Genomic DNA, 18,985 nt, shown 5'->3' on the forward strand with positions numbered 1-18,985 from the left:
ATAATTGTGTCCCCAACACTGATACTGTGACACACCGCTAGTTATAAGGTTGCTATCCTGAAAATGCCTCCCTTATCCCTATTCTCTGTCTTCTAATAGTTAGCCTATTCTCTATCCTTGCTCATTTAATATACCCAACATCATGGGCACTTATTTTGTCAAGTAGCCTGATGTGCGATACCTTATCAAACACCTCTGGAAATCCGAATATTTTATATTCACTAGTTCTTTTTTATCCTGATTGTGTGAAACTATCCTAATAACTCTACTCAATTATATATGCCTTTTCAAGGGCTCTACAATTACTTTCTCTACAAAATGCTCTTAACATTTCCCAATGATAAATGTTAACTGGCCTAAACTGCTTGTACTTCACCGCACTCCCTTTCAGAATAAGGGTGCTCATCAGCAGGATTCCAGTCCTCTGGAAAGTTACCAGAATTTATGTATTTTAAGATGATTACTGCCAGTGCCTCCATTACTTCTGTAACTACTTCCTTTGAAATCATAGGATGCATCCCATAAGCTCCAGGGAACATATCAGTCTTTAGTCCCAATAGTTTTCCTAGAACGCTTTCTCTAATGATTGTTATTGAATTTATTTCATCGCCCTCTTTTGTCCCTTGAGTATTTGGTAACTATGGAATGCTATTAATATCTTCTACATGAAGATTAACACAAAGCAGTCAATCAACTTCTCTGTCATTTCCTGATATTCTTCCGAAGACTCATTCTTTAAAGGGCTATGTTCATTTTGACCTCTCTCTTCTGTATTAAAGAATGTCCTGCAGCTCATCTTCATATTACTCGAAGATTACCATTAATATTTATTTGCTCCTTCTTTTGGGTTTTTAAACTTCTCCAACGGCCTTACCACTCATCTTTGTCACATGGTGTGCTTTTTTTCTTTTAGATCAATGCTACCCTTAAACTTATGATGTGAAGATTCTTCAAAATCTCTTACATGTACAAAAATCAAATGCTATATTCACTTTGATGCAGGTGATGCACTTTGGTAGGAATGACGAGAAGGCAAAGTACAGGGCTAATGGTAAGAATCTTAGTAGTGTAGATGAGCAGAGAGATCTCGGTGTCCATGTACACAGATCCTTGAAAGTTGCCACCCAGGTTGACAGGGCTGTTAAGAAGGCACACAGTGTTTTAGCTTTTATTAATAGAGGGATCGAGTTCTGGAACCAAGAGGTTATGGTGAAGCTGTACAAAACTCTGGTGCGGCTGCACTTGGAGTACTGTGTACAGTTCTGGTCACTGCATTATAAGAAGGATGTGGAAGCTTTGGAAAGGGTGCAGAGGAGATCTACTAGGATGTTGCCTGGTATGGAGGGAAGGTCTTACGAGGAAAGGCTGAGGGACTTCAGGCTGTTTTCATTAGAGAGAAGAAGGTTGAGAGGTGACTTAATTGAAACATATAAAATAATCAGAGGGTTATATAGGGTGGCTAGGGAGAGCCTTTTTCCTAGGATGGTGACGGCGAGCACGAGGGGGCATAGCTTTAAATTGAGGGGTGAAAGATATAGGACAGATGTCAGAGGTAGTTTCTTTACTCAGAGAGTAGTAAGGGAATGGAACGCTTTGCCTGCAACGGTAGTAGATTCGCCAACTTTATGTACATTTAAGTCGTCATCGGATAAGCATATGGATGTACGTGGAATAGTGTAGGTTAGATGGGCTTGAGATCGGTATGACAGGTCGGCACAACATCGAGGGCCGAAGGGCCTGTACTGTGCTGTAATGTTCTATGTTCATGAAACACTGAAAAATCAGGAAAAGTTGTATTTATGCCACTATCCTAGGAACCAGTTATTCTCCCTTGCCCTGTTGTAGCTATAGACCTCAGTTACATTGGATAGAAGAAAACTGGCTTTTGTTGGTCTACATGTCAGCTAGAAAACTTCAAAAGAGTTGAGTCTCTTAAATTTGGAAGAAGGTTGCGATTCCAAATAGCAGGGTTTTATCCTTCGCATCTTATTACAAACTGTATTGACAGGTTTTTGAACTGTATTTGCTACTTAAGTGTTTCCTCCTTATTAATGAATGCCTTCTATAAGTTATACATGCCTCGCCATCAATATCATGATGTCACCTCTGCTGACAGCTAAAATATGCCCAAAGTTAGCAACCCTAGAAAAACATCTGCAAGTTCTCCAGCGAACCACCACACCATCCTAAGCTGGAATTATTTTTTTCAATCATGGGATGAGAATGTCACTGGCTAGGCCAACATTTATTGCCCAACCTAGAGGGCAGTTAAGAGTCAGCCACATCACTTTCCCGGATGTCCTCCATAACAACACAGGTGAACCTACAACACAGATTGCAGTGATTCAGGACAGAATCACATCTGAGGGAACAATCAGGAGCAGACAATAAATTCTGGCTTTTCAAATCATACCCACATCCCATGAAAGAACAAAATAATTTGAAAATCTATGCCCACTGGTTACTGAACCCCTCTACTGACTGAAAAAGTGCCTTTCTATTCTCTTTATCTATGCTCCTCAATCATATACACCTCTAGCAGATCCACGCACAACTTCCACTACTCCAAGGAAAATAGCCCTAACCTCTCCCATCTTTCCTCATAACTTGTACGTCAGTCCAGGTAGCATTCTAATAAGTCTATTTGATACACCTCCTGTGCAATCATGCCCTCGTATAATGTGATGGCCAGAACCGTGCACAGTTTTCCGATTTTGTCATTTTCACTATGGACGTCCAATCCCTGCATACCTGCATTCCCCACGCAGATGGCCTAAAAGCCCTCTGCTTCTTCCTCTCCCGTAGGCCCAACCAGACCTCCTCCACCAACACCCTCATCCACTTAACTGAACTCGTCCTTACCCTTAACAACTCCTCCTTCCACTCCTCCCACTTCCTACCGTCTAAGGGGGTGGCCATGGGAACCTGCATGGCCCAAGCTATGCTGGCCTCTTCGTAGGATACATGGAATAGTCCCTCTTCTGCAGCTACACTGGCACTACACTCCACTTTTTCCTCCACTACACTGATGACTGTAATTGGTGCCGTTAAATGCTCCCACAAGGAGCTTGAACAGTTCATCAACTTTACTAACACCTTTTATCCCAACCTCAAGTTCACCTGGACCATCTCTGATACCTCTGTCTCCTTCCTGGACCTTTGCATCTATCTCTGGTGACCACCTCGAAACTGATATCTATTTCAAGCCCACCAACTCCCACAGCTACCAAGACTACACCTCCTCTCACCCACCTTCCTGCAAGAATGCGATCTTCTACTCCCAATTCCTCCACCTCTGCTCCCAAGATGAGGCACTCTACTCCCAAACATCCTAGATGTCCTCATTTTTCAATAACTGCAACTTCCCCCTTCAGTGGTCAAAAATGCACTCAACCGCATCTCTTGCATTTCCCGCAACTCTGCCCTCACACCCCTCCCCACAGCAAAAACTAAGACAGAATCCCCCTCGAACATAGAACATAGAACATTACAGCACAGTACAGGCCCTTCGGCCCTCGATGTTGCGCCGGCCTGTCAGACCGACATATCACCCCACCAACCTCCGGATTCAACACATCATTCTCCGCCACCTGCCATCTGACCCCACAACAAAAGGATATATTTCCCTCCCCACCCCTATCTGACTTCCGTGGAGACCACTCTCTCCACGACTCCCTCATTCGCTCCACACTCCCCGCTAGCCCCACCACCCTCAGCACCTTGCCCTGCAACCACAGGAAGTGCTACACCTGTTCCTACACCTCTCCTCTCATCTCCATCCAAGGAACCAAAAAAACCTTTCACATCAGAAAGATGTTCACCTGCATGTTTGCAAATGTGGTCTATCATATTTGCTCTTCCCAATATGGCCTTCTCTACATCGGGAAGACCAAGCGGAGGCTCAGAGACTGCTTTGTGAAGCACCTGCACTCGGTTCGCGACAAATGACAACACCTTCTAGTCACCAACAACTTTTCTCCCCCGCCTACTCTTTGGACGACATGCCCATCCTGGGCCTCCTTCAGTGTCACAAACGATGCCACCTGGAAACTGAAGGAACAGCATCTCATATTCCACCCAGGGAGCTCACAACCTAATGATCTCAATGTGGACTTTACTAGCTTCAAAATCTCCCCACTCCTTGCCTCGTCCCATGGCCAACCTTCCCTCTCATCCCCGCCTCCTTGACCTGTCTGTCTTCTCCCCCACCTATCCACCCCCACCCACCTCACTGACCAATCCTCACCACGGCCTACTTGCACTCACCTATCACCATCCCACCCACATTCCCCAGCCGCACCCATCCTCTCTCAATTTATTTGTGCTCCCTTCCCCATCCCCCATTTCTGAAGAAGGGTCCCGACCTGAAACGTCAGCTTTCCTCCTCCTCTGATGTTGCCTGACCTGCTGTGTACCTCCAACTTCACATTGTGTTATTTCTGGCTCCAGCATCGGCAGTTCTTACTATCTCTTCCAAATTTTAAAGTTGTTTTATACAGCACTAGTATAATCTTCCCGCCCTTGTATTCTACACCTACGCTAATAAAGGCAAGTAGCCAATAAACCGTCTTAAGCATCTTATCGCCTCACTCTGCCTTGCCCTGCTCCCTCAGGAATTTCTGGGTATGCATACCAAGACCAGTCGGTTCTTCAGTACTTTCCAGGATCCTACCATTTGTAGTATAATCCTTTGCTTTGTTACCCCTCCCAAAGTTTAGCACATCTTACTTTTCTGGGTTGAATTTAAACTTGCACTTCCCTGTCATCTGACCAGTCCAATATCCTCCTGTATTTACTGATTATCCTCCTCAATATTTACAACCCTACCAGATTTTGAGTCATCTTGATCATGCCCCCGACATTTAAGTCCACATGATTAACTTACACCAAAAACAAGGGGACAGTACCAAGTCCTGTGGAATCCCATTGGAAACAGACTTCCAGCCATAGAAAAATCCCTCTACATTCACTCTCTGCTGCCTGTCTCGCAGCCAATTTTGGATCCAACATGCCACTTTGCCATGAATCCCTTGGGCCTTTATTTTCTTGATCTTGAGGGACCTTATCAAGAGCCTTGCTAAAACATCAAATGCATTACCCTCATGATTACATCTGCAAATGACTTTATCAAATTTATCAAGTACAACCTTCTTTTAACAGAACAGCTGTGGTAGCTGCACAGCAGAATTCATTAAAATGCTTTCAGGACAATTTCCTAGAACGTGCTGTTGTGAATCCAACCAGTGGTCAGGCCATTTTGGATCCAGTAATGTGACCATTTATTAAAGCTGCCTCATTACTCATTCCCAGCTCAAAATAGTCCGATCCCTGGTCGCAGTAGGAGACAACACAAGGTTACGACATAATCGCAAGGTTTGGGTGACTCTCACAATCAACCTTGCATGGTTTTTATAACTTATGTTTTATCTGAGGCATTCAGCTGCATTACAGCTTGTAGCTCTTTCCTAGCCTGCTCAAGGAAAATTAGGAGGCAACAAATGTTTGCAGCAACATATAATATCCCATGAAAGAAAGCAAAATACAAAATAAATTAAGAGCCTGAAAGATTTTAAGAACATTTTATAAAATTAAACTGGGAACTTACACAACACCACCGGCTTCTGCTACAAAATCTTTCACCTACATGTATTTGGTAAAAAGCATTTTGTGGTTGCTAAGTAATTATGCATTGTTACACTTAGATCACTTTTTTGGTGAAGATTTAAAGTTGGATACTGGTAATTAGTTTCAGAAAAATATTGCGCTTTCAAAAGAAGAAGAACTGTATATTTTATCTACTAAATGTTATATTCAGAACACTATTTATAAGGCTTAAACAATGACAATTAACAGTCTGGATTTTAATCTAAATTACGAGGGTGCAAGGGTGTGTATACATTGTCTGGATCCAAAACATTTCAAGATAAACAGATTTCACTTTTATTTTACTTCTTAAACAATTAGCAACGATGTGCAGGAGCACAGAATTAGCTAATGCCACGAACCTACACCTTACCATCACTGTCAACTCAAGTACTAATGCTGTGCTGTTAGATGGTCTACTATACATCTAGCCTTTAAGAAGCTACAATCTCCTTTTGGGAAGATTGGTCCCATCCTGTTGTCAATTGACAGTGAAGGATTTAGTGTTCACCGTCTGCCACTCGTGTCAAAGGTTCACTAATGTCCTTCGTGCAGGAAATTTGCCATCCTTCCCTGATCTAGCCTATACATGAATCCAGGTGCACAGCAATGGGGTTTACTGCCATTTGAAGTGGCCGAGAAAGCCACTATATTCAAGGGCAGTTAGGGATTGGCCAGAAACACTGACCTTGCCGTTGACACCCATAATCTCACAAAGAATAATTTTTAAAAATATAGTACACAATTTTTGTTTCCTTATTTAGGAAAGGACATAATTGCATTAGAAGCAGTTCAAAAGAGTTTTATGAGATTCATTCCAATTGAAGGTTTATTTGAGTAATTCCTGAGATGGGTATGTTAGCTTATGAGGAAAGTGTGAACAGTTTGAGTTTACAGAACAATAAGAAATCATCTTATGAAAGCATACAAGATTGTGAGGCAACTTGACGAAATGGATATCGAAAGAATGTTTTCCCTTGTGGGAGTGCCTGGAACTCAGGGGCAGTTTCCAAAACAGTTGTCTCCTGTTTAAGGCGGAGAGGTGAGAAATCTGCTCTCAAAAGATCATGTAACTGTGGAATTTTTTTTTTTACGCAGTGCGATGGAGACTGATTCATTGGATATTTTTGAGGTTGAAGCAAACTAACTCTCCTCATAACTCCAGGGCCTAAGGTTATCAGGGGAAGACAGGAGAGGTGATTTGAGGCAACAGACGGATCAGCTATTTTATCACGTGTTGGGAGAGGCTCGAGGAGGTAATTTCTATGTTTGTGGTCTATTGCACTAAAAATATTGATGAACTGTCACTTCTGTGCTTTCTGAGATGTACTGGACCCCAGGCATGACACCTCAAATTTTACATTCTAATGCTCATATTGGAACCCTCCACTGACTCATCCCTTCTGATCGCTGCACACTGTTCTAGCCCTAAAGCTACTACCCAATCATCCTGTCATCAAAATAACCCTACTCAGTAAGAAAATTCTAAATTTACTCCTACTTCCCCACCAATGTCAACTTTGCTTTTAACCACGTAGGCCATATGCCCTGTTATTCCATTCTGAAATGATCAGTCTCTCCTCCTCTCATACACTACTTTAGCAATAGATTCATTTTTGACATATTATTCCTCGGTATAACACTCATGGCTCTTCACAAAACTTAATAAATGCTTTGTGTTAATAATGAGCTGTCAAAACGAGAGTGCATCAAATATACAGAAATAAATTACATTGCAATATTCCGCCCAGAATCACACATCCATGATCAGATTTTCCAGCACAATTTCTCGGAGTTTTCAGTGATGATGAAACTTTTCCTTATAGCAATCTATTTTCTCAGTCTCTCTGATCTATACTAACCACACTGCAGTATCAGTTTCATTATTACTAACAGTACAAAAAAAAAAGCAAGTACAAAGATGATGTGCAAGGTTGATGCTAGAATTAAGTTGATGCAATTCTGTTTGGGGCTCTTATCCCCAGAAAAGGAAAGTTTATGAATTAATGTAATTGAAGCCTTTTAAGTTAGATTTAATCCTTTGAAGAATTTAACACGGCAAGTATAGACACGTTTCTACTTATGAGTAGACCCTGAAGCAGAATCTTAAATAGGACAGCCACAAACAAAACTAAGAAGGAATTCAGAAGTTATGGTGAAAATGTGGAATTTATTATCACAGGGAATAGTGAAGCCAAAATCAAAGATGCATCTAGGGAAAACTAAGTACATTTACAAGACAGAAAACAATAGAAAGTTATACTGCTAGTGCAGTATAGAGTAGTAGGGTGGAAGGAGGCTCACCTGAAGCTTGTTTTTGCCCTGTAAATTCCATGTAATGTAGTTAGAAGAGACCAACGAGATCCAAATATCATGTTCCAATACCTCATTCCAAGTGTCCATTGTGTCATCTCAAAGAATCATAGAGGTTTACAGCATAAAAACAGTCCCGTTGGACCAAATTGTCCATGCTGCCCAGTTTTCACAATTAATGTAGTCCCATTTGCCTGTGTTTGGTCAATGTTCCTATATACCTATCCCAACCTGTCCAAGTGCTTCTTAAACGACAAAATTGCACTCACCTCCACCACTACCTCTGGCAGCCCATTCCAGACACTCACCACCCACTGTGTGAAAACATTACCCCTCTGAATGAAAAACTGCCCCTCTGTACCTATTATTTCATTCACTGTTTCTTTCCCAAATCCTTTCTCCATTGGTGCTATAATATCTCTCTGCTACTCAGTCTGTATAATTCTTACACAAAGCTTTTCAATCTTCCTTTCTTACATTTCCTTTAAACTTGTACATGGATGGAGTATGAATGAAAGACTAACAGTTGTCAGAGTTGGTAATAATGAGAGTCACAGGGATTTAAATGTACACACAGGTTGAAACAAATCTGACGCAATATAGCCAAGAGGAGGCGTTCGTAGACACAAAAACATAGAACACTTCAGCGCAGGAAGAGGCCCTTTGGCCCACTGTATGCGCAATGGCCATGATGCATTCCACATTAATCCCATCTTTCTGCACATTATCAGTATCCCTCTATTTCCTCCTGTTCATATCCATGTCTAAGTGCATCTTAAACACTACTACAGTCTCTGCTTCTACCACCTTCCCTGGCAGCACATTCTGGATACCTACCACTCTTGGTCTATAAAACTTTCCTTGCACATCACGTGGGGCAGCACAATGGTTAGTACTGCTGCTTCACAGCGCCAGGCGACTCTCTGTGGAATTTGCTCATTCTCCCTGTTTCTGCATGGATTTCCTTAGGGCGCTCCAGTTTTCTCCCACAGTCCAAAGATGTGCAGGTTAGGTGGACTGGCCATGCTAAATTGCCCATAGTGTCCGGGCATGTGTAGATTAGGTGGATTAGCACTGGAAAATTTAGGAAGGGGGGTGACAGTCTCAGCAGGTGGCTCTCTGGGGGAGTCAGTGTGGGACTCGTTAGCCAGAATGGCCTGTTTGCACACTGTAGGGATTCTGTGAAATCTCCTTTAAACTTTCCCCTTCTCACCTTAAACCTACGCCCCTAGTATATGACATTTTATCCTGGGAAAAAGACTCTGACTATCCACCTCTCATAATTTGATATACTTCTCCTCAGCGTTCAGCACTCTGGCGAAAACAATTCAAGTTTGTCCAAACTCTTTATAGCTAATACATTCCAAACCTGCAACATCCTGATAAATCTACTTTGCATGCTCTCCTATGCCTCTGTCTCCTTCCAGGAGTGTGCTGAACAGAACTGCAAACATTACTGTAAATGTGGTTTAACTAAAGTTTCATACAGCTTATACAGGATATTCAAAAGAATATGTTTGGGACAGTTTTTGAAAACACATTCTGGAGTGAACCAGACAGCAGACTATAATAGACATGAGGATGTAGAATTGATCACCGAGCCAGTGTATTTGGTTGCAGACGTTTTATCACCCTGCTAGGTAACAACATCCGTGCGCCTCCAGTGAAGTATCAGTGTCCTGTCCCACTTGTTATTTATGTGCCTTGGTTTGCTGGGGTGGTTAGCATCACTGCCAGTTCCGGTTGGAATGTTAGGCCCCCGGGAATTCATTGGCATGCCTCTGTTTGGCTTGTGCTTTTATGGATATGTTGTCCCGGTTGAATCCATGACCTTCTCTGTCCATGTGTATTGAGATCAGTGAGAACTGGTCGTGTCTCTTGTTGGCTAGTTGATGTTCGTGTATTCTTATTGTGAGTATTCTTCCAGTTTGGTGTATGTAATGCTTCTCACAGTCCTTGCATGGTATATTGTTTATTATATTGGTTTATTGGTTGTGGGTATGTTCGCCAGTAGCTGTTGGTTTGTGGGCTACCCTGACACCTAAGGGTCTGAGTAGTAGGCCAGAGTAGTAAAACAGAACTGGAAGTGACGCCAGGGATAATGGGAACTGCAGATGCGGGAGAATCCAAGATAACAAAGTGTGAAGCTGGATGAACACAGCAGGCCAAGCAGTATCTCAGGAGCACAAAAGCTGATGTTTCGGGCCTAGACCTCTCTGATGAAGGGTCTAGGCCTGAAGCGTTGGCTTTTGTGCTCCTGAGATGCTGCTTGGCCTGCTGTGTTCATCCAGCTTCACACTTTGTTATCTTGGAAGTGACGCCAACCACCTCAGCAAACAGAGACATTTAAATAACAAACAGAACAGAACACCAATACTTCACTGGAGGCGATGTTACCTAGCAGGTTGATGAAACTTCTGCAGTCAAACACGCCAGCTCTGTGAACAAGTCTACAAACTCATCCACAACCCGAGCTACAAATCTTCTCAAAAACTTATAATAGACATGGTACTGTGAAACAAAGTAAACTCAATTCAAGATTTGTAGTGAAGGCACCTTATTTAGCAGCTACCATATGACTGAATTTTACATTTAGATTGAGGCAGAAAAGACTATGTCCCAAATGTAAATAAGAGCAATTATGAGGTGGTCATGGCCTAGTGGTATTATCACTGGATTGTTAATCCAAAGACCCAGGTAATGTTCTGAGGACCTGGGATCGAATCCCACCACAGCAGATGGCGGAATTTGAATTCAATATAAATCAAAGAGTCTAACGATGACCATTGTTGATTGTTGGAAAAAACCCATCTGGTTCATTGATGTCCTTTAGGGAAGGACACTGCCATCCTCACCATCTGGGTAATAAATGCTGCCTAGCCAGCAACACCCTCATCTCATGAATGAATAAAAAACGAAAGCAGAACAAAATAAAAGTGAACTAGCAAAGAGATGAATCAATAGAGTGGATATTTCAAAATACATAAAATAGATGCATCCAATGAGAAAGACAAATTCCAAAGGACGAATCCACTCTCTTAAATTAACTAAAGTTGAAGATACTATCAGACTTAAAAAGTGACAAATAATTAGTAAAGATGAATTGTAGATCAGAAAAATGGCAGAATATAAAAATCAAAGAATGATTTTTTAAGTTAATCAGAAGAAAAAGTAACTACATAAGAGGAAGTTTACTATAAATATAAGAAAAGATAGCAAGAGAAACTATATATATTTTAAAAAGAGTAAACTAACTGAGCAATGGTCCTTTAGGCAGTCTCTGGAAATTGATAATGGAAAATAAAGAAGATTGCAAACACACAGAGTAAGTATTTTGCACTAGTCTTCACGCTAATGGATACAGGCAACATCCTAGAACTAAGTAAAACAATGAAATCACGAAATGGAAGGAAGGAACTCAAGAAAATTACAATCTCCAGGGAAGTGGGGCTCAACAAATTGTTGGTGCTACAAGGAATCAGATTTCCAGGTATCGGTAGGCTTCATTTGAGTGTATTAAAGGAAATGACCAATGAGAATCCAAATTCCACAGATTTGGCAAAATGGACTGTGTAACTACAGTTCAAAAAGGGGAAACAAACAGAAAGCAAGGCCAGTTAGCTTAAGATTTGCCATGGGGAAGATGCGACGGGGCACTTAGGCAAGTTTAAGGTAATCAGGCAGTCAACATGGCTTTGTCCAAGGGAAATAGTGTTTCACCAATTTATTGGAGTTCTGAGGAATTAACATATGCTGTGGATAAAAGGAAACCAGTGAATGTACCATATTGAGATTTCCAGAAGGCATTTGATAAGGTGCCAGATCAAAGTTTATTGTGGAAAATAAAAGCTCACACAAACAATGCTCTTAGGTATCGAGTTTTAGGGTGTTGATTAGGCAACAGTTAAGTAACTCCTGACTTGCATTTTGTAGATTGTGAACAGGCTGCGGTGAGAGAGCAGAATTCCTAGTCTCTGACTTTCTCTTGTACCCACAGCAGTTATACACCAGACCTGTTCTGTTTCCAGTCAATGGTAATCCACAGGGTACTGATAGTGGGAATTTCAGCGATAGTCATGCTATTGAAATGTGAAGCATCAGTGGCTAGATTCACTCTTGCAGAAGTTCATTGCCTAGCACTTCTGCAGCACAAACGTTACTTACTATTTTTCAGCCCAAGACCCTTTCTGCATTTGGACACGGGCTCTTTCAGTATCTGAGGAATTGCAAATGATCCTGAATATGGCACAATCATCAGTGAACATCCCCACTTTTGGTCTTATCATGAAGTTCCTGCAGTCATGTTCTGGTGCTGAGATGACTAACATCCAACAACCACAAGCACTTACTTTGTAATAGGTATGGCTTAAGTTTTGTTAAGGTTCTTTGACACAACACTCAGTAAAATGTGGCTTTCATGTCACGGACAGTTACGCTCATCTCCATTCTGGAGTTCAGCCATGTTTGAACTAAGGCTGTAATGAGGTCAGGACCTGAGTGGCCCTGGCAGAACACAAACTGAGCATCAGTGAGCAGCTTATTGATAAGCAAGTGGTTCTTGACTACACTTTTTGTGATTGCTTCCATCACTTTACTGATGATTAATAAAAGATTGATGGGGTGGTCATTGGCTAGGCTTCTCCTGCTTTGTGTGTACAGGACATAACCGGGCGATTTTACAGGGCCATGCCAGTGCTGTAAGTTGTACTGGAGCAGCTTTTGCCGGGGGAGAAAAGCAACCGGTTCTGAAGCACAAATCCTCAGTATTATTTTTACCATATTGCTAGGGCCAATGGACTTTGCAGTATCCAGTGCCTTTTAATCATCTTCCATGTCATTTAGAAAGAACTGAATTGGTTAAAGGCTGGCATTTGTCTAGCTGGGACCTTCAGAGGAAGTCAAGATAAATTACCCAGTCAGAACTTTTGCTTGATGACTGGCACATGCATCAATCTTACTTTTTGCACTGATGTGCTGGGTTCCCCTTGGATAGGAAAATTTGTGAAGCCCCCTCCTTCAGTGAACTGTTTAGCTGTGTCGACTGCAGAGCTTAGATCTGGCAGAATGGCCTCCTTCTAACCATGACAATGATGTGCTTCTCAGAGATCTAATCCATTGGTTGTGGAATCACTTAGCTTTGCCTATCATTTGCTGTTAATGTTGTTTAGCATCAAAGCAGTCCTGTATTGTAACATCACCAGATTGACGCCTCATTTTTAGGTGTATGCCTGGTGCAGCTTCTGGCATGTCATTCTGAACTTTTCATTTAACTAGGGTTGATCCCGTGGCTTGAGGGTATTGGCAGCACAAGGGATATGCCAAGTCAGTTGGACATGACATATCCAGGCTTGGTCATACAGCTCTCAGGGATATTGCCTTTAGTTTACGATTCTGAAAGCATGACTATGAGACAGTTCTCCCAATTTTGGCATTAGTGCTCAGACATTATTGAGGAGGACTCTGTAGGGTCAGCAAGGCTGAGACTGCCATTGTTTCCAGTGTCTCAGTCAATGCAAGGTAGCCCATCTGGTTTCATTCTTTTAAGATTTTGTAGCAGTTTGATGCAATTCAGTGGCTTGTTTGGCCCTTTCAGGGGCAGTTAAGGGTCAACATTGCTATTGGTCTGGAGTTACATGTAAGCCAGACCAGATGAGGGCAGTATATTTGCATTCCTTAAGGACCTTAGTGAACCAGATGGGTTTTTAATGACAAATCAAAAATGATTTTCCAGTCATCATTATACTTCAAGGACCTTCAATTTGCCAGCTTCATGCTGCCCAAGAGCAATATCAGGTGTCAGGGCCCAAATATTTACAATTTATTTTAATAACTTGGATGCAGCGATAGAATTTACTGTAGCCATATTTGCATACAACATGAAAATAGGCGGGAAAGTAAGTCGCAATAAAGAAATAAGGAATTTTCAGGTGGATATGGATAGGTTAGATGAACAGGCCAAAATCTGGCAGACAGAATCTAATGCTGATAAGTCAAGGTTATGGTCAGAAGAACAGAAAGGAAATATATCATTTAAATGGAGAGAATCTTCAGAGTACTTCAGTGCAGAGAGATCTGGGTGTCCTCATGCATGAATCCGAGAAAACTAGTATGCAAGTGCAACAATTAGTAAGGAAGGCAAATAGATTTTTGGCATTTATTACTAAAGGAAGGCAGTATGAAAATAGAGAAGTATTGCTGCAAGGATACAAGGCATTAGTGAGATCATATTGGGAGCACTGTGTACAATTTTGGTCCTCTTAGAAGGGATGTAACTGAATTGGAGGCAATTCACAGGAGGTTCACTAGATTGATTTCAGAATGAGGGGCTTGTTTTATGAAAAGATATTGAATGGTTTAGACCTATATCTCTGGAGTTCAGTGAAATGAGAGGAGATCTAACTAAGGGATACAAGAAGCTAAAGGGGACTGTCAAAGCAGATATGGGCAGGATGTTTCCTCTGTGGGGCAATATAGAGCAAGAGGTCAGTTTTAGGGCAAGGAGTAACAGATTTAAAACTGATGAGAATAAATTACTGCTGAAAGGGCTGTGTATCTGTTGAAATCACAACCCCAACCCCAGAATGTGGTGGATGCCAGGACATTGTGTAAATTTATGGAGGAGATGAAGAGATTTTTAAATAATAATGGGTTGAAGTGTTACGGAGAGAAGGTAGAAACACAGTGTTGAGGTTGAGACGAGACTAGCCATGATCGTATTGAGTGGCAAGCAGGCTCAAAGGGCTGAATTGCCATTCCTGCTCCTAGTTCTTACACTCATATGTACTAACTCCAGATTTTTAAATTCAAATTCCACTAGTTGCTGCGCTGGGTGCAATGTCAGGTTCCCAGAACATTACCTCAGTCTCCAGATTACTAGTCCAATGACAATGTTAAATGCAATTAATATGTAAATAACACTGTACAACAAGTAAACATTAGGTAACGCTCCTGAATTACTCGTTCTTTAAACCTCAAACACATAATCAAGGCTTGGCAAGTTGGGGAGTACGAAATGAGGAATCATATGATGACCACAGAACTGTGAGATGTATTAAGCTGGTTTGTAATGCATACAGAACTCAGCATGCTGGAGAATGCAAGATCACAGACCTTTATGAGTTACCTTAAATATAAACTGTACCATATTTGAATAAAAGAAACAAATTAACAAAATTTTAGAACTAAAAACAGGAGCTTCAAACACCAGAACGGAATGCAAACGCAAATCCAGTTGAATAGGAACAAACCTGCAGGATTCTTTGCTTTGCCATCAGGGTTGCTGCTTATGGTTGATCCTGATGCTGCAGAATTTGACCCAATTGATGAGGATGGGCAGAGGTTCTTCTTAACTTTGGTAGAGGTGGTCAAAGTCAGTCCACTGGGTGCTCCAGCCAACAGATCATCATTGCTCCTGCTCTTGCTCTGTTGTATAAGGAGAAACCACAAGGATAAAGGTGCAGTAAATTTTAGTAATATTAGCTGAATTTGCCTCAGGACATTTCCCAGAAGGTGGAGATGTAATGACAGAAAACCCAGCTAAAACAACCATCTCAAAAAATAATGTCCATAGGTTCAGATAACCTGGCGTAACTGGTCCAAAACAGTTAATTGTTGAGCAACCCCATTATTAAGATTATAACCAGAATTTTGATAGCTGCAGGCAGTACGCTGTGTAACCAAATTTGGAAGGTTAATCCTGCATCTGATTCACTAACCACAGTGATTATAATGAGGTCAGCAAGGTGGAATATAAATTCCCTATTTGGGGCTATTAATCTGGTCCGATCAGGCAGCCCTGGCTGACAGATAGAAACAGGGGTGTAAGAATGTCTTACACATGGAGCGGCTCTGAGGGAGCTGGTTTGTGTCAAGAACTTTCCAAGTGTAAAGGGTGACTTAGCGATGGGATACCGACCTCTGTAGAGTTAGTTCACAATCCTATCGCAACAATAAAACCTCCCAGATGGAAGAACATAACAGTGGCATTAACAATACTGGTTGTTTAATAGAAGTTTTGATAAAAGACCACTGATTTGAAACACAGTTTCTGATGTTTTCTACTAAAATCAGTGCACATAGTTATTGTATCCATACCTGTGCTAGTTAGCAAAGTCACTGTTCTAAAGGGCAACCAGTTCACTGTGTGATGCTACTGTGGCTTCAAGAGGGGTATTTTGTCTTGGTTGTTTTTCTTTGAAGAGAATTTTTAAGACAGAGGTACCAACCTGCCTATTTGAATCTTACAAAGCAAAGGCCTTGAAAGACCTTGGGTTTTTCTTTAAAAAGAAATTGGAAGCAGCCTGTGATCATGGGAACTGCAGATGCTGGAGAATCCAAGATAACAAAGTGTGAAGCTGGATGAACCCAGCAGGCCAAGCAGCATCTCAGGGGCACAAAAGCTGACGTTTCAGGCCCAGACCCTCTCTGAAGAAGCTTGGCCTGCTGTGTTCATCCAGCTTCACACTTTGGAAGCAGCCTGAATGGGTGGGGTCAAGCTTCCATAGAACCAGGATTTTAAGTTTTAGTGTTTCAGTAGTCATTGATGGGGTCTTGAAGCTGGGTTTGGAAGTTGCTGCACATCTCTCCCTGCTATTCTCACTCTCACTCTCTCTCTCTCTCGGAGATTTTTCTTGATGTTTTTTCAACCTAAACTGGAGAATTGTTTGAGAGACAAACTATTTTACTGAATTTGCTTTTGTTAAGGGTGGGTTAATGGGATATTACGATAACGGCACAATTACTGTTTAGTAATTGATTAATCTATAAAGTTTTTCAGTACAGTTATTCCAATTTCTCAGTGATAGCAAGAACTGCAGATGCTGGAGTCAGAGATAACACAATGTGCAGCTGGAGGAACACATCAGGCCAGGCAGCCAACTGTTGGTCATAACCCAAAACATCAACTTTCCTGTTCCTCTGATGCTGCCTGGCCTGCTGTGTACCTCCAACTCTACACTCAGTTACCTCTTATTCCAATTTCTTCTTTCTTTTGTTGTAGTTTAAATGCAGCATATGAACAAAATGTGTTTTGCTTCAAGGCTGGTGGTTTGCTCAACCAATTGGCATCCAGAATGCAACGCATGGCACTTGCCTTGAAAATAAACAAAAAAATTAGGATCAAGATACCTTCTTAATATTTTTCAATGGGGTTTGGTCTGGTCCATTGTAACTAAGACAGTTTCTCAGGAGGGCTTCAGGAGTTATATCCAACAACAATGTGGTTGATTTTTACATAATGAAATTAAAATACTGGTGTTTCTGGAAATCCGAAATAAAAAACAAATGCTGGAAATCTCAGTGGGTGTGGCAGCATTCTTAAAGAAAAAACAGAGTTAGTGTTTGGACTCAATATGACTCGTCAGAACAAATTCAAGCTCAGCACAACACAGAACTTGTCTTCTGTGCCTTCACCTCTGTATACAGTTCTTTGGCCAGAAGGGCTCCATGATTGCAGACCCTTTGATTATTTCCAGAATTCTCCATTCATCTGCAAGATTCCCTTTGGTCTCTCACCTGGTCTTGACTTTTTCATTGTAAATTGTTGACTTGATATTTGCTGTTTCAATGTCTTTGCTTCCCTCATTCACTCTAAGCTACTTCCCCCGGATCAGAAATCTATGCATACTTCGACTTCTACGTAGAAGAGCCTCACTGGCCATACTGAATAGCCATCTAAGCAACTTCATCAATGAGCTTTTCACCATCAGTGTCAGAAGTGGGGATCCTTGTTCATGATTGCACAATGTCCAGCACCATTCACAACTCCTCAGGTACTGAATCAGTCCATGTCTATACGCAGCAAGGTCTGGACAATGTTCAGGTTTGGGTTGAAGGGTGGCAATTAATTTTTATACCAAACCAATGCCAGTTAATGGCATTCTCCAATAAGAGAGAATCTAGCCATCATCATTTAACACTCAGTGTCGTTGCCATTGGCCAGTATTCCACTGTTAACGTCCTTGAGGGTTACGTTTGGCCAGAAACCTAATTGGACCAGTCATGTGTATACTCTGGGTGGGTCAGAGGCCGGGAACTCTGCAGTGAGATAACTCCTATCCTCTTAGGGCCTGTCCACCAACTGCGACACGCATCTGAGGAGTGGGCTGGAGTGCTCAGAAGAAAGCAGTGGGGTCAACTGGCACCCTTTTCACCAGTTTGAATGGTCAATTCCACTAACACTGGCTCACAAGTGGAAGCAGTATATGTCATATACAAGGTTCACTGCAACAGCTCACCAATCTTCTTTCAATATTACCTTCAAAAGCATCAACTTCTGCCACATAGATGGATGGGGACATCAGAGACATGGAAAAACCATCTGCAAGCGCTCTCCAAGCCAAACACCATCCTGATACAGAACTGTATCGTTGCTCCTTCAATGCCACTATGTCACCAGATAGACTACAGCAGTTTAAGACAAGAGCCTCTACAATCTTCATGAGGCAGATAAGGGATGGACAACAAATGCCACACTACATTCACATCCCATGAAAAACTTTTTTTAAAAAAGTCGCAATCCAGTACTTGTTAATGATGGAGGGAGTAATCAGAGTCTAATTCAAGATGTCGACAGTCAGCTTGCTGATCCTTCCAACATTGTTCCCTTATTTCTAAAAAGGGAATTGTGTGTGAAGATACCAAACAGGCAAACTTACCTATAGTGATAATGGAATACACACCACTTTATGTTATATTCACTCTCGTGTGAGGTGTCTGAACTCTCTCCTTCCCTCTCGATCTTTCCCACCCAGCAATTCACCCATCCCTGATACACCAACTGCCAACTACCGCCTCTAATTTTTCAGACACATCGCAAAATATGTCAGCATGTGCTTCTCCTCAGCCATCCATCACCACCTAATCGTTGATTCCTTTTGTTGTCTCTGTTCCCGCACTCACGCCCAGCCAATCATCCTTCATTGGAGGGATTCTAATTAATAGTATTAATTAAGGTCTGAAGTCCCCTATCTAGTTGTTGTTTGCACATCCTGAAAAATTGCTCTCTCATATTTCTGCACCATTAAAATAT

At 41.7% G+C, this 18,985-nt stretch overlaps 1 protein-coding gene across 6 annotated transcripts in view; it reads right to left on the reverse strand.

The window, feature by feature from the left end:
- The window catches only part of specc1la (sperm antigen with calponin homology and coiled-coil domains 1-like a), a 304,469-nt gene that overhangs the window by 192,618 nt on the left and 92,866 nt on the right, over positions 1-18,985 (reverse strand). For all 6 annotated transcript variants that reach the window (XM_059655174.1, XM_048555846.2, XM_059655171.1 and 3 more), the window contains exon 3: positions 15,204-15,378. In XM_059655174.1, coding sequence (XP_059511157.1) covers positions 15,204-15,378 — 175 coding nt within the window. The remainder of the gene's footprint in view (positions 1-15,203; positions 15,379-18,985) is intronic.

Source organism: Stegostoma tigrinum, chromosome 26 (genome assembly GCF_030684315.1).
Source record: "Stegostoma tigrinum isolate sSteTig4 chromosome 26, sSteTig4.hap1, whole genome shotgun sequence".
In the NCBI taxonomy this organism is placed as follows: domain Eukaryota; kingdom Metazoa; phylum Chordata; class Chondrichthyes; order Orectolobiformes; family Stegostomatidae; genus Stegostoma; species Stegostoma tigrinum.